Source organism: Akebia trifoliata, chromosome 4, assembly GCF_017979445.1.
Source record: "Akebia trifoliata isolate Shusen 1 chromosome 4, ASM1797944v1, whole genome shotgun sequence".
Taxonomy (NCBI): Eukaryota; Viridiplantae; Streptophyta; class Magnoliopsida; order Ranunculales; family Lardizabalaceae; genus Akebia; species Akebia trifoliata.
In genome coordinates this window covers 33,884,845-33,905,320 of record NC_141378.1, presented here as the reverse complement: position 1 = coordinate 33,905,320, position 20,476 = coordinate 33,884,845, and the positions used below count along the sequence as shown (strand labels likewise).

The 20,476-nt window shown below is 39.8% G+C and overlaps 1 protein-coding gene across 4 annotated transcripts in view; it reads left to right on the top strand.

Moving 5' to 3' along the window:
* Nucleotides 1-635: 635 nt before the first annotated feature.
* Nucleotides 636-20,476, top strand: part of LOC147404773 (transportin-1-like) — a 61,146-nt gene continuing 41,305 nt past the window's right edge. For 2 of the 4 annotated variants that reach the window (XR_015177915.1, XR_015177916.1), the window contains exons 1-3: nt 636-1,014; nt 13,324-13,611; nt 20,351-20,440. Coding sequence is in view for 2 of the 4 variants with exons in the window: in XM_086440847.1 (XP_086296973.1) it covers nt 838-1,014; nt 13,324-13,611; nt 20,351-20,440 (555 nt within the window). In the remaining 2 variants the exon portion in view is untranslated. Of the gene's footprint in view, nt 1,015-1,089; nt 1,115-13,323; nt 13,612-20,350; nt 20,441-20,476 lie in introns of all 4 variants that reach the window. The other 2 variants (XM_086440848.1, XM_086440847.1) reach the window with 2 other exon arrangements.

The window sequence follows — 20,476 nt, the reverse complement described above, 5'->3', positions numbered from 1 at the left end:
GACACGATGACTTTCTGCCGGTCAACAGTGTGATGTAGATCTTGGCTTTGCTTAGTTGCTTGCTTCAAATAAGAGGGAAGTTCTAGAGTCTAAATAGAGTAACTTGAAAGAGGCAAAGCCAAAGATAAGACTAAAAGTGAATCGAATAAATTGGGATTTTCTCATAAATGAATATTTATAGATAGTTGAGATTTTTGATATGACAAATTTAACCCTTTATTCCGACTGTTGCATGTAATATTTCAAGTAATTTACAAGAAACTAAATAAACAACTATCTATGTTTTTAAAATACTATAGTGGGTTGGGTCACCAAATAGGCTTAAATTAAAAATCCAATCAGGCCCCATAATGAAACGAGTTTAACCTGACCCGATAATTAAATGGACTCAATTATTATACCCAAATCCGGTCCAAGGAAGGTTGGGCTGAGTTGGATTCAGCCAAAGCCTGGCCCATTAACAATCCTATTCGTTGACGTAGGTTTTCTATAAGTTGAGATTCAACGGATTAATTATAGATTGAAGATGATAGATTTTGAGAAGAACAAAGTCAAGGGGGCTGATCATCAATTTGAAAACATACGAGGTGACTAAAATATTCACTAAAACATGGAGGGGTAGGTCAAGCTACATATCAGTCTTACTCTTACAGCCTCTTTCGAAGTTGGACTTCCTCTTCTGTGTCTTCCCAGTCCCCACATGTATGATGTATCCCTGTCTCTTGATCACTCACTCACCATAAATTCTCCATTCCAGAATTCAAAAACGAAACACGCGCGCACACACACATTCTCTCTCTCCAAAATCTCCGCTAAGTTTAGTGATAACCTCTAAATATGGCGGCGTTTACTCTGTGGCAGCCCCAAGAAGAAGGCCTGAATGAGATCTGTGGATTACTGGAACAACACATCTCTCCAACTTCTGATAAACCTCAGATTTGGCAGCAACTTCAGCACTATAGTCAGTTTCCCGATTTTAACAACTATCTCGCTTTCATCCTCGCTCATGCCCAGGTATTTCAAATTTCAATTACCTGATTATGTTAGATTGAACTTAGTTGAGTTTTTTTTTTTTTAAATTGGTTGCAGGGGAGGAATTGTTTCTTGTTCTTTGGTAAGTTTTTGGTAGGGTTTATGAGAACAGTTGAATGGCTCGTGTTGTTGAGATTGATAATTGGGTGTGTTGTTGGTCGTGGACTGAATGAATTGTTATTGATAGATGATGTCTGTGTATTGGGTTCATGGTTTTTAAATCCCCGTTTCATTTCACTAAAGACAGTCATTGAAGATTTCTCGAAACCATGATTTTATTTATTGATTTTTATTTTTTGGTGGGGATGTGGGGTTCGTTATGATTTGGGTGTTTATTTACTATTTTTCAGTTTGTTTCGAGCTTTTTTTTTTTTTTTTCCAAGTTCTAGAAGTATTTGAGACTTATTCTCATTACCATATGGAAACATTAGAAGCAATATATGGAAGCATTAGAAGCAAAATACTTATCTATATATAGGGAAATGTTCAGCACCAAACATTTTGGCAAAACATTTTTCAAAACATGGGTCAGAAGTTTCGGAATTAGCTGATTTTTTGTGAGGATGATCTCTATGATGAGGAGATCATCCTCACCAAAAATCAGCCCGTTCTGAAACTTCTAACCCTATCAAAAGTGGTTTACAAAAATCGGACGGTCCACGATTCTTCAACTTGTAAATTAGGGTTAGAAGTTTTGGAATGAGCTGATTTTTGGTGAGGATAATCTTTTCATCATAGAGATCATCCTCACAAAAAATCAGCCCATTCCAAAACTTCTAACCCATGTTTTGAAAAATGTTTGGCACAATGTTTAGCTTTCTTTAGGGTTAGGATCCAGGGAGCGGTTCAACGGCCCTAAAGTTTGCCAAACATTGTGTCAAACATTTTTCAAAACGTGGGTTAGAAACTTTGGAATGAGCTGATTTTTTGTGAGGATGATGTCTACGGTGAAGAGATCATCCTCACAAAAAATCAGCCTATTCCAAAACTTCTAACCCCATCAAAAGTGATTTACAAAAATTTGACGGTCCACGATTCTTCAATTTGTAAACTAGGGTTAGAAATTTCAAAATGCGCTGATTTTTGGAGAGGATGATCTCTTCACCGTAGAGATCATCCTCACAAAAAATCATTCCAAAGCTTCTAACCCATGTTTTGAAAAATGTTTGGCAAACTTTAGGGCTGCTGAACCGCTCCCTAGGATCCATGTACATATATATATTTGCTCATATATCTACAACGTGTTTTGTCCTATGTGGGCTAAAAGCTTCAGATTGAACTGATTTTTGGTGAGGATGATCTCTATGACAAGGAGATCGTCATCACCAAAAATCAGCTAATTCTAAAACTTCTATCCCCATATTTATGAGTTGAAGAATTGTGGACCGTCCATTTTTTGTAAACCACTTTTGACGAGGTTAAAAGTTTCAGATTGAGCTGATTTTTGGTGAGGATTATCTCCTCATCATAGAGATCATCCTCACCAAAAATTAGCTCAATCCAAAACTTTTAGCCCACATAGGACAAAACACGTTGTAGATATATAAGTAGATATATGTGTACACGGATCCTAATCCATATATATATATATATATATTAGAAGCAATTTTTTTTTTTTGATCGGTAAAGATGATTTATTGATAAGAAAACAGGAGGTTGAGGTGACCAACCCAAAAACAAGAGGACTGACAAAACAACATAGAAAAGAAAAAACGAAACAAACAGAGCTCGACCACCGAATTAGACTCGCTGTAATGAGCACACCCTGTCCGAACGCACAACAAAGTCTTCAAAGAAGACCCTCGTGAAATCCTTATAAAGTTTACTCCAAGAAAACATGATCTCAAAAGCAAAAAGAATAATTTCTTCCATCGTAGAAACTTTTCCCTCAAAGATGCAACGATTGCGGTCTTTCCAGATACCTCAATAGATTACAAATGGTGCCAAGAACCAAAGAATCCGTTTAGAGAATGAGAATGATGCTCCCCACGCCAACCAAGACTCCAAAATCGACTTGACTGAACGAGGAAAACAGCCCTCTATCCCGAATAACGAAATAAAGTGCGACCAAATGTAATGAGCCACCCGACAGTGGATGAATAAGTGATTCACCGATTCACCGATTCCGCCTGAGACCTACACATACAACATTGGTTTGGCGAGATAAACCCTCTTCTGATCAATTGGTCTAGAATTGGAAGTCTCCCTAAAATCGCCATCCAAAGGAAAATCGAAATCTTCGGAGGTATCTTGCCACCCTAGACAAAATGTAGGGTAAAGCCACTGAACTACTTGGTGCAATGCTGGCATACAACGATTTAACTGTGAACTTCTGACGTAGCGGAAGCGTGTGAATAAATAGATTCGATAGATTTTGTTCAATGGAACACTCAAAATCAATTTGAATCAATAGATTCAATTGATAAACAAGCAAAAGCTTGAAAGAAAATAAAGTATAAAACTAAAAAAATAATTAAAAGAGAAAAGATAATTGAATTCATTATTGATTTTTGGATCTGGAGCTCTTTATATAGATAACTCCATCATAATAACTTGTAATCTACTAAAATACTAAAAATTAATATTCCTAACCTATCTATAACATAATATTAACTTTCTATTCCTATTAGAACTCAAATTGGAGACTTCTAAGCACTTCTAATCATAGTCTAAATAATAAAAACGAATTTAAAACAAATTAGAAACTAACAAGGAATTGTACTCCTAACATAATTATGAAATATAAATCCTATTAGAAGTAGAAATAGAAATCCTACTAGAAGTAGAAATAGAAATACTAGTAAAGCTCTAACTAGGATTGTAGATGTCCTACATCAGGCTCCCTTTCTTTGAAAAAACTCGTCCCTGAGTTTGGTGTAAGAGTAGAAAAATCATTCTCTGAAAAATAAGGATAGATGTCTTTCACATTGAATGTCGGGGATATGTGCATATTATCAGGTAAATCCACTACATAAGCGTTATCGTTTATTTTCTTCAAGATACGAAGGGGCCCAATTTTCTTTAGCTTGGTCTTGTTGTAAGTACCAGCGGGGAAGCGATCTTTACTAAGATAACCATGACCAAGTCTCCTTCTTCATAGCTCTTGAATCGTCTATGCTTATCGGCATTTGATTTATACTATTTATTAGAAGCTTCAATGTTTTTCTTCACTTGTCCGTGGAGCTTGTGAAGGTTTTCAATCATATCATTGACCGTTACATTGGAGTTGGGGAGAGAAGGAAGTTGTACTAAGTCCAAAGTATGATTAGGCGCTTTGGAATAGACTATGTGGAATGGTGCGTAGCCTGTAGAGCGATTAGGGACTGAATTATAAGTGAATTCAGTTTGTGCAAGTGCCAAGTCCCATTGTCTAGGTTTGTCATCGGAAAGGCACCGAATCAAGTTGCCAAGAGTACGGTTCACAACTTCTATTTGTCCGTCCGTTTGAGGATGGGCTGCGTTTGAAAACTTAAGTTCAGTTTTCAATCTTGCCCATAAAGTTTTCCAAAACCAACTCAAAAACTTAGAGTCATGATCTGAAGTGATGGTCTTGGGGATGCCATGTAGACGTACGACTTCACGAAAGAAGAGGTTGGCTATATTTACTGCATCATGAGTTTTGTGGCAAGGGATAAAATGTGTCATCTTAGAAAAGTAATCAACAACAACGAAAGTGGAATCGTTGCTTCGTTGTGTTCGAGGTAGTCCAAGCACAAAATCCATTGAAAGATTTTTCCAAGGGCCATTAGGGACTGGTAAAAGTGTGTATAAACCAGTGTTTTTTGCTTGTCATTTCCCTTTTTGGCATATAAGGCATCGACGGACAAAATCTTCAACATCTTTCTTGAGGGACTTCCAAAAGTACCGTTCTTCCACAAGTGCAATGGTCTTGTCCTGTCCAAAGTATCCTGAGAGTCCGCCACCATGTAACTCTTTGATAAGATGCTCCCGAGTAGAACCATTGGGAATGCATAACCTTGTTCCTTTAAAGAGGAACCCATCTTGAACCACAAAGTCTGAAGTACCTTGCTGTCCCGAGTTGCACTTTTCCCACATAACTTGGAATTCTGGGTCGTTAACGTAGAGTTCTTTGAGGAAGTTGAAGCCTATTACATTGCTCCTTATAGTTATGAGCAAATAATCTCTATTTTGCGAGGCATGAGAAGGATTATGACTTAGTGCGTCAACAACTTTATTGTTGAGGCTAGATTTATGTTGAATAGTGAAGTTGAACTCTTAATGCAAGGTGATCCATTAAGAATGCATGCGGCTGGTCGGACTTTGATTTTGGATGAATTTCAAGGCTTGGTGGTCCGAATAGAGCATAAATTCATTTTGGATCAAGTAATGCTTCCACTTTCTAAGAGCACGAACAATGGCATAGAATTTGAGTTCATATGTACTCCACTTTTGCCTTGCCTCCGTTAGCTTCTCACTAAGGAATTCAATAGGCTTTCCTTCTTGAGATAAAAGAGCTCCTACTCCATGTATGAAAGCGTCACAATGAACTTCAAATAGTTTTTCAAAACAAGGAAGTGCCAAAATAGGGGCGGAAGTAAGTTTAGCCTTGAAGAGATGAAAGCTAGCTTTGGCATCATCGGTCCAAGTAAATTTTTTGTTCTTCCATGTGTCAGTTAAAGGTGCTGCGATGGAGTTAAAGTCTTTGATGAAACGCCGATAGAAGGATGCTAACCCATGAAAACTTCGAGCTTCGGAGGCTGATTTTGGAGAAGGCCAATCCCTTATGGTTGCAATTTTAGTTTCATCCACGTGTATGCGCTCTTTGGAGACTATGTAACCCAAGAAAAGTACCGAAGACGTGAAAAAGTGGCATTTATTTAAATTAATGTAAAGATAATTGGCTTTGAGAGCCTAAAAAATAGTCTGTAAATGCAGAAGGTGCTTCGAATCAGATTTGGAATAGATTAAGATATCATCAAAATAGACCACAACGAACTTACCAATGAAGGGTTGTAGTACTTGGTTCATGAGACACATAAAAGTGCTAGGCGCATTTGATAAATCAAACGGCATAACTAGCTATTCATACAAGCCATCCTTGGTCTTAAAGGCTGTTTTCCATTCATCTCCGTGTCGGATCTGTATTTGATGGTAGCCACTTTTCAAGTCGAATTTGGAGAAGATGGTTGAACCCGTTAGCATGTCGAACATGTCATTAAGCCATGGAATCGGAAGTGATACCTTATAGTAATTTTGTTCACCGCACGACTATCAATATACATTCTCCATGTACCATCCTTCTTAAGTACCAATAAAGCTGGAACCACGCATGGACTAAGACTCGGTTGAATGAGACCCTCGAAAAGTAAGTCTTCCACTTGTTCCTTTAATATGTCATGCTCTTTTGGACTCATCATATAATGGGGCAGATTTGGGAGACTTGCACCGGGCACCAAATCGATGTGGTGTTGTATATTTCTCATGGGAGGCAATGAATCTGACAAAGTCTGAAGAAAGAACACAAGAAAATTCTTCAAGAAGAGGTTGCACTTGAGGAGGAACTTGAGTAGGAGGGTCATGATTTGAAGGTTATACTACCACTGCGAACACTTGGCTTGCTTCTTTTAAGTCCTCATTGATGTTGGGAGAAAGAAAACATGTTCTCTTCTCCTTGACTAGGTAGGAAGCCTTGGGCTTGGTATAGGAAGGATGTGGGATCACTTTGACACCATTATGCATGAAAAAATAGGTGTTGGCTTTGCCTCGGTAGGTGACATCATTATCATGAAGCCAAGGCTTTCCTAAGAGGATGTGGCATGCTCTCATTGGGACGATATCACAAATAACATCATCCTTATATTGTCCAATGTTAAAAGGAAGATAGCATTGATTTGACACATTCTTCTTGCACTCATCATCCACCCAACCTATAGAATAAGGTGTAGGGTGTTGCGTAGTAGGTAGCTTGAGTGCATCGACCATGTAGCTTGAAATTATATTTTCTGAATTTCCACTATCTATAATTAATTGACACAACTTGTCTTGCACCTTGCATGTAGTTCGGAAAAGACTATGTCTAGTTGAAGGAGCAACATGTTGTACAGACAATAAGTTGCGAATAACACAACTTAGATGTTCACCTTCGTCCTCCTCATAAGCCTCAAAGAAGATAGTCGCATCATTATCAACATAGTGGTCATCTTCGTTATTTTCATAATCAGCCTCGGCTACTAATGTGTGATTCCTCCGGCACACTTTGGAGGTATGACCTATTTTTCTGTACTTAAAACACTTATTTTGCTTTGGGTGTGCATAGGGATTAGGTTGGTGAGGTTTATGATGTGGAAGTGAAGCTTGAGAGGTGGAAGCATAAGAATTAGGTTGGTGGGTTTTAGGATGTGAAGGTGGAGCTTGAGAGGTGGAAGCATGGTTGTTGTCATAAGGGGGTTGATTGTGGGATAGATAAGGTTGATGAGATGGAAGGGCAGATTGTGGATAGTTAGACCTCCGATTGTTGGTATAAGAAGTACGAGAAGAAGTATGAGAATCAAACATAAAGGATTCTACCTTTAGGGCATTGTTTGTAGCTGCGTGCAAGCTTGTGAATTGATGCGTAGCCAATTTCTCTTGAATTCTTCTATTCAACCCATTGATGAAATGCCCAATAGTTTGGTCTTCATTCTCTTGAAGTTCATTCCTTGAGAGAAGTTGAGAGAAGTCATCAACATATTCTTGTACACTTTGAGACCCTTGCTTACAATTTTGTAGGTTGATGAATAAGGTTTGGATGTAATCCGGTGGTAAGTATCGTTGCTTAAGCAATTGCTTCATGGCTGGCCATGATTGAACTTGCCAAAAGCCTTGACGTAGTCGATCTCGTTGGAGATGGTCCCACCAAGAGGAGGTTGCCCCGGTTAGCTTAAAAGCCACAAGTTTGTCCATCTTATCCATCGAAATTTCTATGTACCCGAAGAATTGTTCAACATTGGAGATCCAATCAAGAAAGTCCTCAATGTGCAAGAGCCCATTGAAGGTAGGAATATCCGCCTTAAGCCTATAGTCAAAAGACCGCTCTTGTTGCCCATTATTGCGAGGATGGGAGGGTGCGTAATGCATGAACACGCGTTCAACCTCTTCAAAATCATGGAAGGACTGATTTGTGGGTAGGTGATGATGGGCCCGTCTTGCATTGGCTTTGCAATATGGAGGTGGGTGAGTGTGGGAAGGGTTAGTAAGAAGTCTATCATGGTTAAAATGGGGATGTTTAGTTGGGGGAGGGGTAGTATAAGGATCCAATTCATCTATGTAATCCATATATGGGGCTGTTATGGTCGTTGAAGGTTCATTGAGGTTATTTGATGGGTTTTGAGGGTTAGGAGAAACGTTTTGTGGGGGTGGATATATGGCTATTGGAGGGTGAGGGATTTTATTTTGAGGGTATAGGAGTGATGTAGTATGGTGAGAAGGTTGAGGGAGGGTGGTCTGAGGTGTGGGAAGTGGTACGGTTTGGGCAAAACCAAAATTATGGGTAAGGTTTTGGTTTTGAGGGAATTCGGCTTCTCTAGAAGAGTTTCTAGGGGTTGAATTATGAGGGGAATTATGGGAGGGATGGTGGGAATCCTTTGGGTCTTCTTCTCCAAAAGTTTTCTTACCTTTTTCCTTCTCAATGGTATTAAGAACCATGCCTTGAACACGGGACTCTAACATAGCCATAATTTTGTTGGTGATTCTTTATTCAAACTTCTCCAATTTGGCTTCCAGTTGAGTTTCTAGATAAGATTCTGTGATAAAATCACTTTCACCATCCATCTTTTGTGGATCGTAGCAAGAGCTCTGATACCACTTGACGTAGCGGAAGCATGTGAATCAATAGATTCGATAGATTGTGTTCAATGGAATACTCAAAATCAATTTGAATCAATAGATTCAATTGATAAACAAGCAAAAGCTTAAAAGAAAATAAAGTATAAAACTAAAAAAAGTAATTAAAAGAGAAAAGATAATTGAATTCATTATTGATTTTCGGATTTGGAGCTCTTTATATAGATAACTCCATCATAACAACTTGTAATTCTACTGAAATAATAAAAATTAATATTCTTAACTTATCTATAATATAATATTAACTTTCTAATCCTATTAGAACTCAAATTGGAGACTTCTAAGCACTTCTAATTGTAGTCTAAATAATAAAAAAGAATTTAAAACAAATTAGAAACTAACAAGGAATTGTACTCCTAACATAATTATGAAATATAAATCCTATTAGAAGTAGAAATAGAAATCCTACTAGAAGTAGAAATAAAAATACTAGTAAAGCTTCAACTAGGATTGTAGATGTCTTACATCAACTTCCCATCCCGGGTGCCAACTCACAGTTTCTTATCTGTCAAGGAATTCTGCTCATAGCTATCCTCCACCATAGCGATAAGCGTGTCCAGCTCCCAATCATTGAAAGTTCTTCTGAACCCAAAATCCCAGTTTATCGCGTCGCTATGCACTCTCTTGAAGACATAAATGACTTGGTTCTTCTTCAAAGCTAACTCTAATAGATCCGGGAAAGCGTCCTTAAGAGGGCCATTCTCACATCACTAGTCCTCCCAGAATCTCACCTTAGTTCTACTCCCAACCTGGCATTTCACTCTGTACTTAATTGCCGGAAGTTTTTTAAGGATACCCTTCCAAAGTCCGCATCCCAAAACACTTCTTGCTGGATCGCTTTCCCATCTGTTCCCACTTACACCATATTTGTTCACGATTACCTTCCTCCAAAGACTATCCCCCTCCTCATTGAAACTCCAAAGCCACTTCCCCAACAGAGTCGAGTTCATATATCCAAATTTGCAAATACCCAATCCCCTATTTTTCTTGGGCAAATATAACTTACTCCAACGCATCTAATGATGTCTTCTCAAATCATCCTTGCCATGCCATAGAAAATTCTAGTAGATTCTTTTTAACTGAATTTTCACATATCTAGGCAATGAAAAAAGAGACACAGTATAGATGGGGATGCTCGCCAAGGCACTTTTAATTAGGGTGATCTTCCCTTCTTTAGTTAGGAACTTCGTTTTCCAAATACTAAGTCTCTTTCTCATCCTTTCTACCACTGGCTCCCAAATTTCCTTGCTAGTGTAACCCATCCCCAACGGAAGTCCCAGATAAGTAGATGGAAGGTCCCCTGTTTGAAAACCAATCGAGGTCGCCACTATTTCCAACCTTCCTCCTCACCTACTGCGAACAACTTACTTTTACGAAGATCTACTGGGATGCCAGTTATTGCCTTGAAACACCAAAGGATACTGCTAAAAAACTCAACTGTCTTGTGGAATAATCCAAAAAGATTAAGGTGTCATCTGCAAACTGGAGATGAGACACTACATGACTACCCACCCTAGTAGAATAACCGGAAAGCTCCCCCACATCCACTGCTTTGGAAAGTATCCTTCCCAAGGCCTCCATGACTATCACAAAAAGGAAGGGCGACAACGGATCTCCCTGGCGAAGACCCCTCGAGCTTATGAAAAATCCAGTTGAGGAACCATTAACCAAGATTGAAAACGTGAAAGTTGAAATGCATTTTATGACCCATCTAACCCACCTTTCGCCACACCCCATCCTCCTTAGCAGATGTTTCACCAAATTCCAGTTCACATGGTCGTAAGCTTTTTCTAAATCAACTTTACACACTATCCCTGAAATACTAGCTTTTCTACGAGAATCGATGCATTCATTTGCTATAAGAACCCCATCTAAAATCTGTCTCCCTGAAACATAGGCTCCTTGAGCCGGACCAATGATATCTCTCAACACAGTCTTAAACCTGGAAGATAAGACTTTCGAAATAATTTTGTAAACTGAGCTCACCAAACTGATCGGTCTAAGCTCCCTGATGTCTTCTGTCCCCGACGCCTTAGGAATCAAAGCAAGGAAGGTGCAATTAGAACTCAAATCTAGGAAACCTTCCCTGTAGAAATCCTCGATGGTCGCCATCACATCTTCTCTTACTGTCTCCCAGCAGGCTTTGAAGAAACCTAAAGAGAATCCATCTGGTCTCGGAGCCTTGTCACTCGCCAGACCACGCACCACTCCCCACACTTTTTCTACGTCAAACGGTCTTTCAAGCCACCTTTGTTGTTCTAGGGATATGCTGTCAAAGTGTAAGGAATCTAATGAGGGCTTGTCCACAAATTCCTCCGTGTACAAATTGCTGTAGAAATTCACCACCCCCTCACACACCCCCTTTTCTCCTACCTTCCACACATCATTTACTTTAAGCTTCGAAATGAAATTTACCCGGTTATTAAAATTCGCTGTGCGATGGAAAAAAGATGTATTTTTGTCCCCCTCCTTGAGCCACCGAACTCTTGACCTCTGTTTCCAAATTATTTCCTCCATTGCGGCTAGTTTTTGAAATGCAACTTTAAGATTCACTCGTTTTAGCTTCTCCTCGGCACCTAGACCTCCTCTCTCTTCTCTACCCTCCAACTCCTGTAATTCCAGCAACACGATATTTTTCCTATCTTGCACAGACCCAAATGTATCCTTATTCCAGATTTTCAACTTTTCCTTGATAGGCTTCAGTTTTAGCCTCAACACTTTTCCTGGCCTATCATCAAATGAAAGTTCGTTCCACCAAGCATCGATCATCTCCTCAAAACCTTGTTGCTCTAACTACATATTCTCGAATCTGAAGGGCCTAGGCCTATTCCTCCACGTCTCGGCCACCAAAGAAATAGGACAATGGTTAGACACTAGATTTGGCCATTTATCCTGAATGATCTTACCAAAGTGTTCTTCCCAATCCAACGAGACTAGAAAACGGTCCAATTTGCTAAGCTTCGGATTCACCTGATTATTGGACCACGTGAACCTTCCCCACAGAGCGGAAGATCAAACATCTCGTTGCGCTCAACAAAATCCGAGAACTTGCGCATCTGCGGAGTGAAACTAGACCCCTTCACTCTTCTCGAACGAGAATCAGATGGCATTGAAATCTCCCCCCATAGCCCATGGTCTGTTCCATCGCTCCTTAATGTCATCTAGTTCTTCCCAAAATTGGTTCCGCTCTCTAGCTAAAGTTGGTCCATACACCCCTGAGAAAACCCAAGTGAAATCCTCTCCAATCAACATGCATAACACTGACACCGAAAATGCCCCAACAAGATTGTCCTCCACCACCACTGACTTCCTATTCCATAATAAAATGATGCCACCCGAAGCCCCCCAAGATGGAAGAACGCACCACCCAACTGATTTAATTCCCCAAATCTCCTTGATCACCCTGTCGTCCACCATATCTAACTTCGATTATATGAGAAAGAATATTTTGTTCATGGTTTAAAAACTCGTCTGATACCAAGAAGGCTCAGGCGAGTCATCATGGTCTTGGAGGCAATTGGCATGATAGTCAATGTGAATCTTCCGTCACATTGACTTGTCCGAAATCCGAGATGACTTGTCCTATAGATTGAAAATATCGTTCGAGTTTTCATAAACTTGGCTGAATCAACTGGTTTTTGTGTCTTTGATATAAAATGATTTTTTTTGTTATATATAAAAATAAGAATCTTGTGACTATGTGTACTTTTGATGTATTGCCTCAAAATTTAGACTGTATATATTCATATACAACGAGTTAAACCCATTTAAAACCATGTTCATCTCCCATAAATTTTGAACTGTAGATAAATATTTTTACATAGATAAACTGTTTGACTTGTCTGAGATGAGATGATTCAACTTGGTATTGATGGAGTGTGTGACGAGACAAGGTACCCGGTTTTAAAACCATGTTCTTCTCTCATAAATTTTCTTTCATTGCCTCAAAATTTAGATGTTTGGTTGAACTTTATGAGCACTTTATTTTTGTCGTTGTGATTTTAAAGTACTAAATTTGTTTTCTATTTTAGATTTCATTTGCATTTATAATTATATCAATGCCATCTGTCTATATGTTAAACATGCTGGGGGCCTGTCTATGCGTGATCTCGCACTTATGTTAAAAAAAAATACTCATCCTTGGTTTTTTGCTTATACAACCATACTTGCACATATCTTTTGACACAAAACACTACCTTGTCTTGTATGCAAACACACTTTGTTTCCTGATGTGTATGTGGTTCAGTAATGGTTTAGCTTGCAATGGAATGCTTGTTTGTGGTTCTCAATTTTTTTGCATCTGGAATTTCTTATCTCTTGGAGTATTTGGCTCTTTTGAGGGAGAAAATTGCTATTTGATTGCTTATCAATATTATGAATCATTATATTGATTACATAATTGGTACTTTTACTTTTGGTGTTAACATCTTCTTTTCCTTTGTCAATCAGGGTGCATCAATAGAAATACGACAAGCAGCCGGTCTGCTTTTGAAGAATAATCTGAGGACCGCTTTCAAATCCATGGGGCATTCATACCAACAATATATAAAATCAGAGTTGTTGCCTTGTTTAGGAGCAGCTGATAGGCACATTAGGTCTACAGTTGGGACAATTATAAGTGTTATCGTACAACAAGGGCGAGTTTTTGGCTGGCCAGAGCTGTTGCAAGCCCTTCTACATTGCTTGGAAAGCAATGAATTGGATTGTATGGAAGGTGCAATGGATGCTTTGTACAAGGTTTGTGCCGCTCTCAAGATCACTGGATTTTTTTTTTTTTTTTAAACTTTTTGAAAGAAAGAATGACTTTGAAGCTGGGGTGCAAATTTCAAATCCTTTTGACATGCATTATTTTTATATTTTAATGGGAACGTGGGATACCATGGGAGTCTTGGAAATGAATAGGCACATTTGCACAGGATTTTGATGTCAAAAGCTTTGGTTTGTTAGTAGAAAAGCATATAATTTTTCTTTTTAATATGATTGGGATGCATCGGCCACCTTTTGTCAGTAGAAACTCACTAATATAATATCATAATATACCTTTTAGGGCCGACTTTAGTTAGTTGAAAGGGATTTGGGATCCCCCTAGGCCTCTGAATCACTGGACGGTCTGTACCCATAGCAGTCTGTCTTGATGCAGGCATTGGATTGAAGGTCAACAAAGTCAACCAATGGTTCAGTGTCTGACACTTGCTTATATACTTGCTATTGATGACACGCCGCTCCCTCTCTCATTTCTTGGTTGTCCCTAATTGTTAAGGGCAAGAGCACTGATCGCCACTCTTGTTGCCTTGTCTGATTCCTAGGATGTGGCTTCTCTCATTCCACCAATCTTTTACCTTGGCTCCCCTCTAGTGTGAGATTCTAATATTTTTCTAGGTGCCGCCATTGCCTAGGGCGCTGAGAGCATCAGCTTTGGGTCACCTGCTCATTTGCTATCGCTTCCCTGTTTGACTTTGGGAATAATTGAAACTAAAAGAAAAGGATTAATTAATTAATTAGCCCTAATCAGGCTTAAAAGGTATTACAAAATCATAATAGAGGAAAAGACTAAAAAGGACATAGACTTATTCTAACACTCCCCCTCAAGTTGGTGCGTGAATGTCAACAACACCCAACTTGGACAGAACACCTTCAAAGGTATTTTTACTAACACCTTTAGTAAGAACATCAACAAGTTGTTGAGATGTAGGAACAAAGGGAGTACAAATTTGTCCAGAAATAATATTTTCTCTAATAAAATGACGATCAACTTCGATATGCTTCGTTTTGTCATGTTGAACTGGATTTGCCACTATGTTAATAGCTGACTTGTTATCGCAATATAGTAAGAATGGGACTGGCACAAGAAGACACAAGTCAGCTAATAAGATCTTGAGCCACAACAACTCACACACTCCAAGTGCCATAGCTCTGTATTCAGACTCAGCACTCGATCGAGAAACCACATCCTGCTTCTTACTGCGCCAAGTTACCAAGTTACCACCAACTTTAGTACAGTACCTAGAAGTAGAACGTCTATCAGTCACTGAACCAGCATAGTCTGCATCTGTCCATGCCTCAACACGCAAATGGCCATGATTACTGAACAAAATACCTCGACCAGGACATCCCTTCAGATATCTAAGAATACGATAGACTGCAGTAAGATGAGATGTTCGAGGCGAGTGCATAAATTGACTTACAACACTAACAGCATAAGCAATATCTGGACGAGTCATAGACAAATAAATCAATTTTCCCACAAGTCGTTGATACTGCCCAATATCCGACACACACTCCCCCTCGGAATCAGCCAACCTGTGATTCTGCTCAATAGGAGTATCAGCGGGACGAGAACCAAGCTGACCGGAGTCAGTGAGTAAATCAAGGACATACTTTCGCTGAGAAACAAAGATACTAGATCGGGACAGCGCCACCTCAATACCTAGAAAATAGCGAAGATGCCCAAGATCCTTAATCTCAAATTGACGGCCTAAGTAAGTTTTTACCTCAGTAATACCAGCCATATCATCTCCAGTAAGAACAATATCGTTAACATAAACAATCAGAGCAACAGTTTTTCCTTGGGAGTGACGCAAGAAAAGGGTGTGATCAGCAGAGCTCTGATGGAAGCCAAACTGATACGTGGCTTTAGTAAAACGCTCAGACCATGCACGGGGAGACTGTTTCAGACCATAAAGAGAACGGGGAAGACGACAGACATGTGTAGGAGAGGCAGATGTAAGAAACCCAGGAGGTTGGACCATATAAACCTCTTCCTGAAGATCACCATTGAGAAACGCATTCTTGACATCTAACTGATAGAGATGCCAATTTTTGATAGCAGCAACAGAAAGAAGAATGCGAATGGTGGTCATTTTGGCAACCGGAGCAAATGTCTCCTGATAATCAATGTCATAAGTTTGAGCATAACCTTTGGCCACCAGACGAGCCTTATACCTAGCAATAGAACCATCTGGATTATGCTTAAGTGTGAAAACCCAACGGCATCCCACAGCTTTCCTTCCAGGCGGGAGAGGAACAAGTTCCCAAGTCTGAATCTTTTCAAGAGCATTCAACTCATCAATCATAACTGCTCGCCACTCAGGATGGGCAATAGCATCTGCAACAGTAGTAGGAAGAGAAACAGCAGATACAGAGGCAAGAAAACTCCGATAGGAGGGTGATAGTTCAGAATCAGATACATAATTAGAAATATGATAAGTACAAGTGCGTTTACCCTTACGAGTGGCAATAGGACGATCATCACAAGGAACAGAAGGTGACGGATCTGAAGGCAAAGAGGCGAGCTGGTCTAGCATAGAAGTGATGGTAGTATCGCGTGGACGCCGAGAGTAAACCTGCAGAGGAGGAGATGACACACTTACAGGGGGTGGAGAGAAAGGTACAGGTAAAGGAAGAGGAAAGGTAACAGGAAGGGGATCATCCGGGGAATCGAGAGGAAACCACTCAGACTGAGTGCCAACTAACCCAGTGTAGTATGGGGTGTGCTCAAAGAAGGAAACATCCCGAGAAATGAAACGCCGTCGAGAAGGAGGATGGTAACATCGATAACCTTTCTAGGTAGAGGAATAACCCAAAAATATACATTTTACAGCCTTAGGATCAAGTTTAGTACGAGTTTGGTCAAGAATTTGAACAAAACACACGCACCCAAACACACGTGGAGAAAGAGGAAACAGGGGACGATCTTGATCGAGCTGAGAAAGAGGCGTGGCAAACTGAAGAACGCGGGAGGGGGTGCGATTAATAAGGTAAACAACAGTAAGAACAACATCGGCCCAATAAGATTGTGGCACGTTCATACCAATAGAGATGGCACGAGCTAACTCTAGAATATGACGATTTTTTCTTTCTGAACGACCATTCTGTTGAGGGGTCTTAACATTAGACATTTGATGCTCAATGCCAGACTCTAAACAAAGTTTTAAGACCTCGCTATAGGTGTACTCAGTACCATGATCAGAACGGAAAGTCTTGACGGTACGACCAAACTGGGTATGAACCATAGCAAGAAATTGCTTAAAGATTCCACAAACTTCACTCTTGTGTTTCATAAGATAGAACCCAAGTGGTACGACTATAGTCATCAATGAATAAGACAAAGTAACGAAAACCAATACTGGAGGGGACCGGAGAGGGACCCCACACATCAGAATGAATTAGGTCAAATATAGCAGGTGCAACAATATTCATACTAACAGGATGGGAAGAACGCACATGTTTAACTAATTGGCAAGTTTCACAAGAAAAATCAAGCAAATTGTTATTATTAAATAAAATAAGAAACATGTGTTTCAAATATCCAAAAGAAATATGGCCTAAACGTAAGTGCCAACGCATTACAAGAGCCTTATTAGATTGACTACTACAACTAATCTGGGAAACAGAATGGGTGCTAGGTAAACCAGGGACGTCCAAGAGATACAGTCCATTTTCTTCACGTCCAGTGCCAATCGTCCTCTTCGACTCCAGATCCTGAAAGATACAATAAGAGGGATAAAAAATTACACTGCAATTCAAAGTTTTGGTAATACTACTAACAGATATAAGATTAGTAGTGAGTTGAGGAACATGCAGTGTGTTAGTCAAAGATAAAGAAGATGTAATAGGAAAATAATTTTGACCAGCTATAGAAAACAAAGAACCATCAGCAAGGCGAACCTTGCGATGACCAGAACAAACACTATAAGTTTTGAATAGGGATGACATACCGGTCATGTTATCGGAGGCACCAGAATCAATGATCCATGGTGAGGAAGTGGTGGAAACACTGTGTGCAGATGCTAAAGTACCTGAGTGAGCGAATGTAGAGACCGGCTGAGATGAAGTCTCTATCTAATTGAAGAATTTCATGAACTTGTCAAGCTCAGCCTGGGATAGAGATACCAAATCTGATGAGGATGTATTAGCTGAAGGAGGTGGTGAATCAACAGTCGACTGAGAAACTACATGAGCTGAAGATCGTTGAGACTGTTGTCGTTGCTGATTAGGACGACCATGAAGTGCATAACATCGAGACTTCACATGACCCAACTTTCCGCAATGATCACACTTATGTCGTTGACGGGTAGACATAGTCCCACTGGGGTTTTGTGGAGTTGATAGGCGAGCAAGCATAACAGAATGATCTCCCGAAGAATGAGGTAGGACAACTGCGCAACGACTCTCATCAGCCAAAACATAAGAATATGTGGTCTGTAAAGACGGAAACGGATCCATACCCAACAAATGAACTCTTGCATACTCAAACTCATCCCGAAGACCAGCTAAAAATTGAAAAACCCGATTCTTATCCAGAATCGAAGAATATAACGTCTCGTCAAAAGAGTCCTTCCAGGCATAAGATGAGGAATAGAACGACAACTCTTCCCACCGAGCACGTAACTGTGATATATAGGTGGTAACTGAAGAGTCTCCTTGTGAAAGATAAGAAATCTCACGTTCCAAGTTGAAAATCCGAACATTGTTCTGACGTTGCGAGTAAATGCTATTTGCGGAATCCCATATCTGTTTTGCTGTCGAGGAAAACATAAAACCAGCCGCAATGTGTGGTTGCATAGAAGTAACCAGCCATGAACGGACCATATAATCATTAGCAAACCAATGGGAGTAAGAGTTGTCAGTCTGTGAAGGTTGTTTGTCCGCTCTTATGAGATAACCGATCTTTCTTTTTCCATCAATGAACATTTCAACTGATCGTGCCCAGAGGAGATAATTAGGGCCATCTAATTTCACTGTAGTAATCTGAATACCTGGAAAATCGGTTGAGTGAGAAAGTGGACCGCTCAATCCATTACTATTACCAGTGATCGAGGACGAGGATGTCTCAGAAGCCATCGAATAATCCGAATACTATGGTTGGAAACGAGTTCAAGTAAGATGAGGACACAACTCCCTAGGATAAAGTGACCGCAACACCCATGAAATCTAATTAAACACTGCTATGGGTTATCCAAGTAGTTAATCTCGCAAGTGTAGAGTCTCTAGGAGTAATATTGCTGGTAGAACAGTCCCAAATAACATCCTGCTGTAATCATAGACCTTCATAGATGTTCAAAACAACTGCCGCCATCCTCATATGACCCTGACGATGATCGAATCAATAAGGAACAATCACCTGCTGTGATTTAGGAGCCCAGATGGCCACCCACAAGTGTCGCACGAACTGGAGCAGCTTTATAATAGCAATCTGCTGTTTCGTACAGAACAGGGAGATCACCTACTGTGATTTAGGAGTCCAGATGGCCACCCACAGGTGTCGCACCAACTAGAGCAGCTACCTATTGGTGTCGCCTGCTCAGAATCATACACCTGCTGTGATCGCAGGGCTCAAACAGCCACTCACCAACGTCGTACGAGGCAGACTGTGATCGCAAGAGTTGAAAGAAGCTGCTTTAAGAGTCGCAAGGCTCGAAGACATCCACTTTGGGTGTCGCAAGGCTTAAACAAAGCCACTACAGGCATTGTAATCGTCAAACAGCGTTACTGCTGTGAACACAGCCTGATCGTAGGCTCTGAATGAGTATAAACTTCCTATCGCATGATGCAATAGGGTTGTACAGTGACTGAGAACCCCCGTAGGGGTGATATGAACTGAAGACGAGTGTGTGTGTGTTGTTTTAACAAAGATTAGTCAATGGATTTGTCGCAGAAGGAGTGAAAGATCGATGGAGGTAGAGAGAGAGAGAGAGAGAGGCTCTGATACCAAATTGAAACTAAGAGAAAAGGATTAATTAATTAATTAGCCCTAATCAGGCTTAAAAGGTATTACAAAATCATAATAGAGGAAAAGACTAAAAAGGACATCTATAGACTTATTCTAACAGGAATGCTAATGAGGCTTGCCAGTTGCCCCTTGTGTGCTGCCATGCGGATGATTATGATGATGTGATGGCCCCAAGCGGGGAGGCCACTCACACCTATCCACAACGTACGATTTAGAAAATCGACTTTTTTCATTCATATTAATGGGTGAGTTCTTTTGAGATTCTTGCAGACTGCTTGGGTCACTTTTACAAGGGAAAGGTTGGATTGTTTAGGTGTTTGTTTCTTCTTCAAGAGTTAATTTAGGTCTATGTTGGAAAAATACCAATCAGCATGGAGAAAATGTTAAAGATGTATTTTGTTTAGGCTGAGATTTCTATCTTCAAGACTAACTGGAACGATATATTGGCATTTTTTTTGTTATATCTCAATTTTTCTTGTACTGGTTCAGTTCAGACGTTTCAGTTTTATATATTTATTTACAACTAGGATGTACCTCAATACCTTGGCTTTAAACCATGCCAAGGGATTGCAAAGGAAATTGAAGGAATTAAAGAAATTTGCAATGGGTATTTGTAGTTATCAGATTATTGCATCACAATGTCACATCCTTTTATGGGGGAAATTTTTTAGCATTCTTGTTGAGAAACACATTCATAAGGATTCCCTTTCTTTTGTTTTGATGTCTTTTTGTGTTGTATCCTAGATCTGCGAGGACATTCCCCAAGAGCTTGATTTAGATGTACCTGGATTAGCTGAACGTCCCATCAATGTATTCTTGCCCAGATTATTACAGGTGACTAATGCCCTTTTGTTTTCTAGGATTGCATGT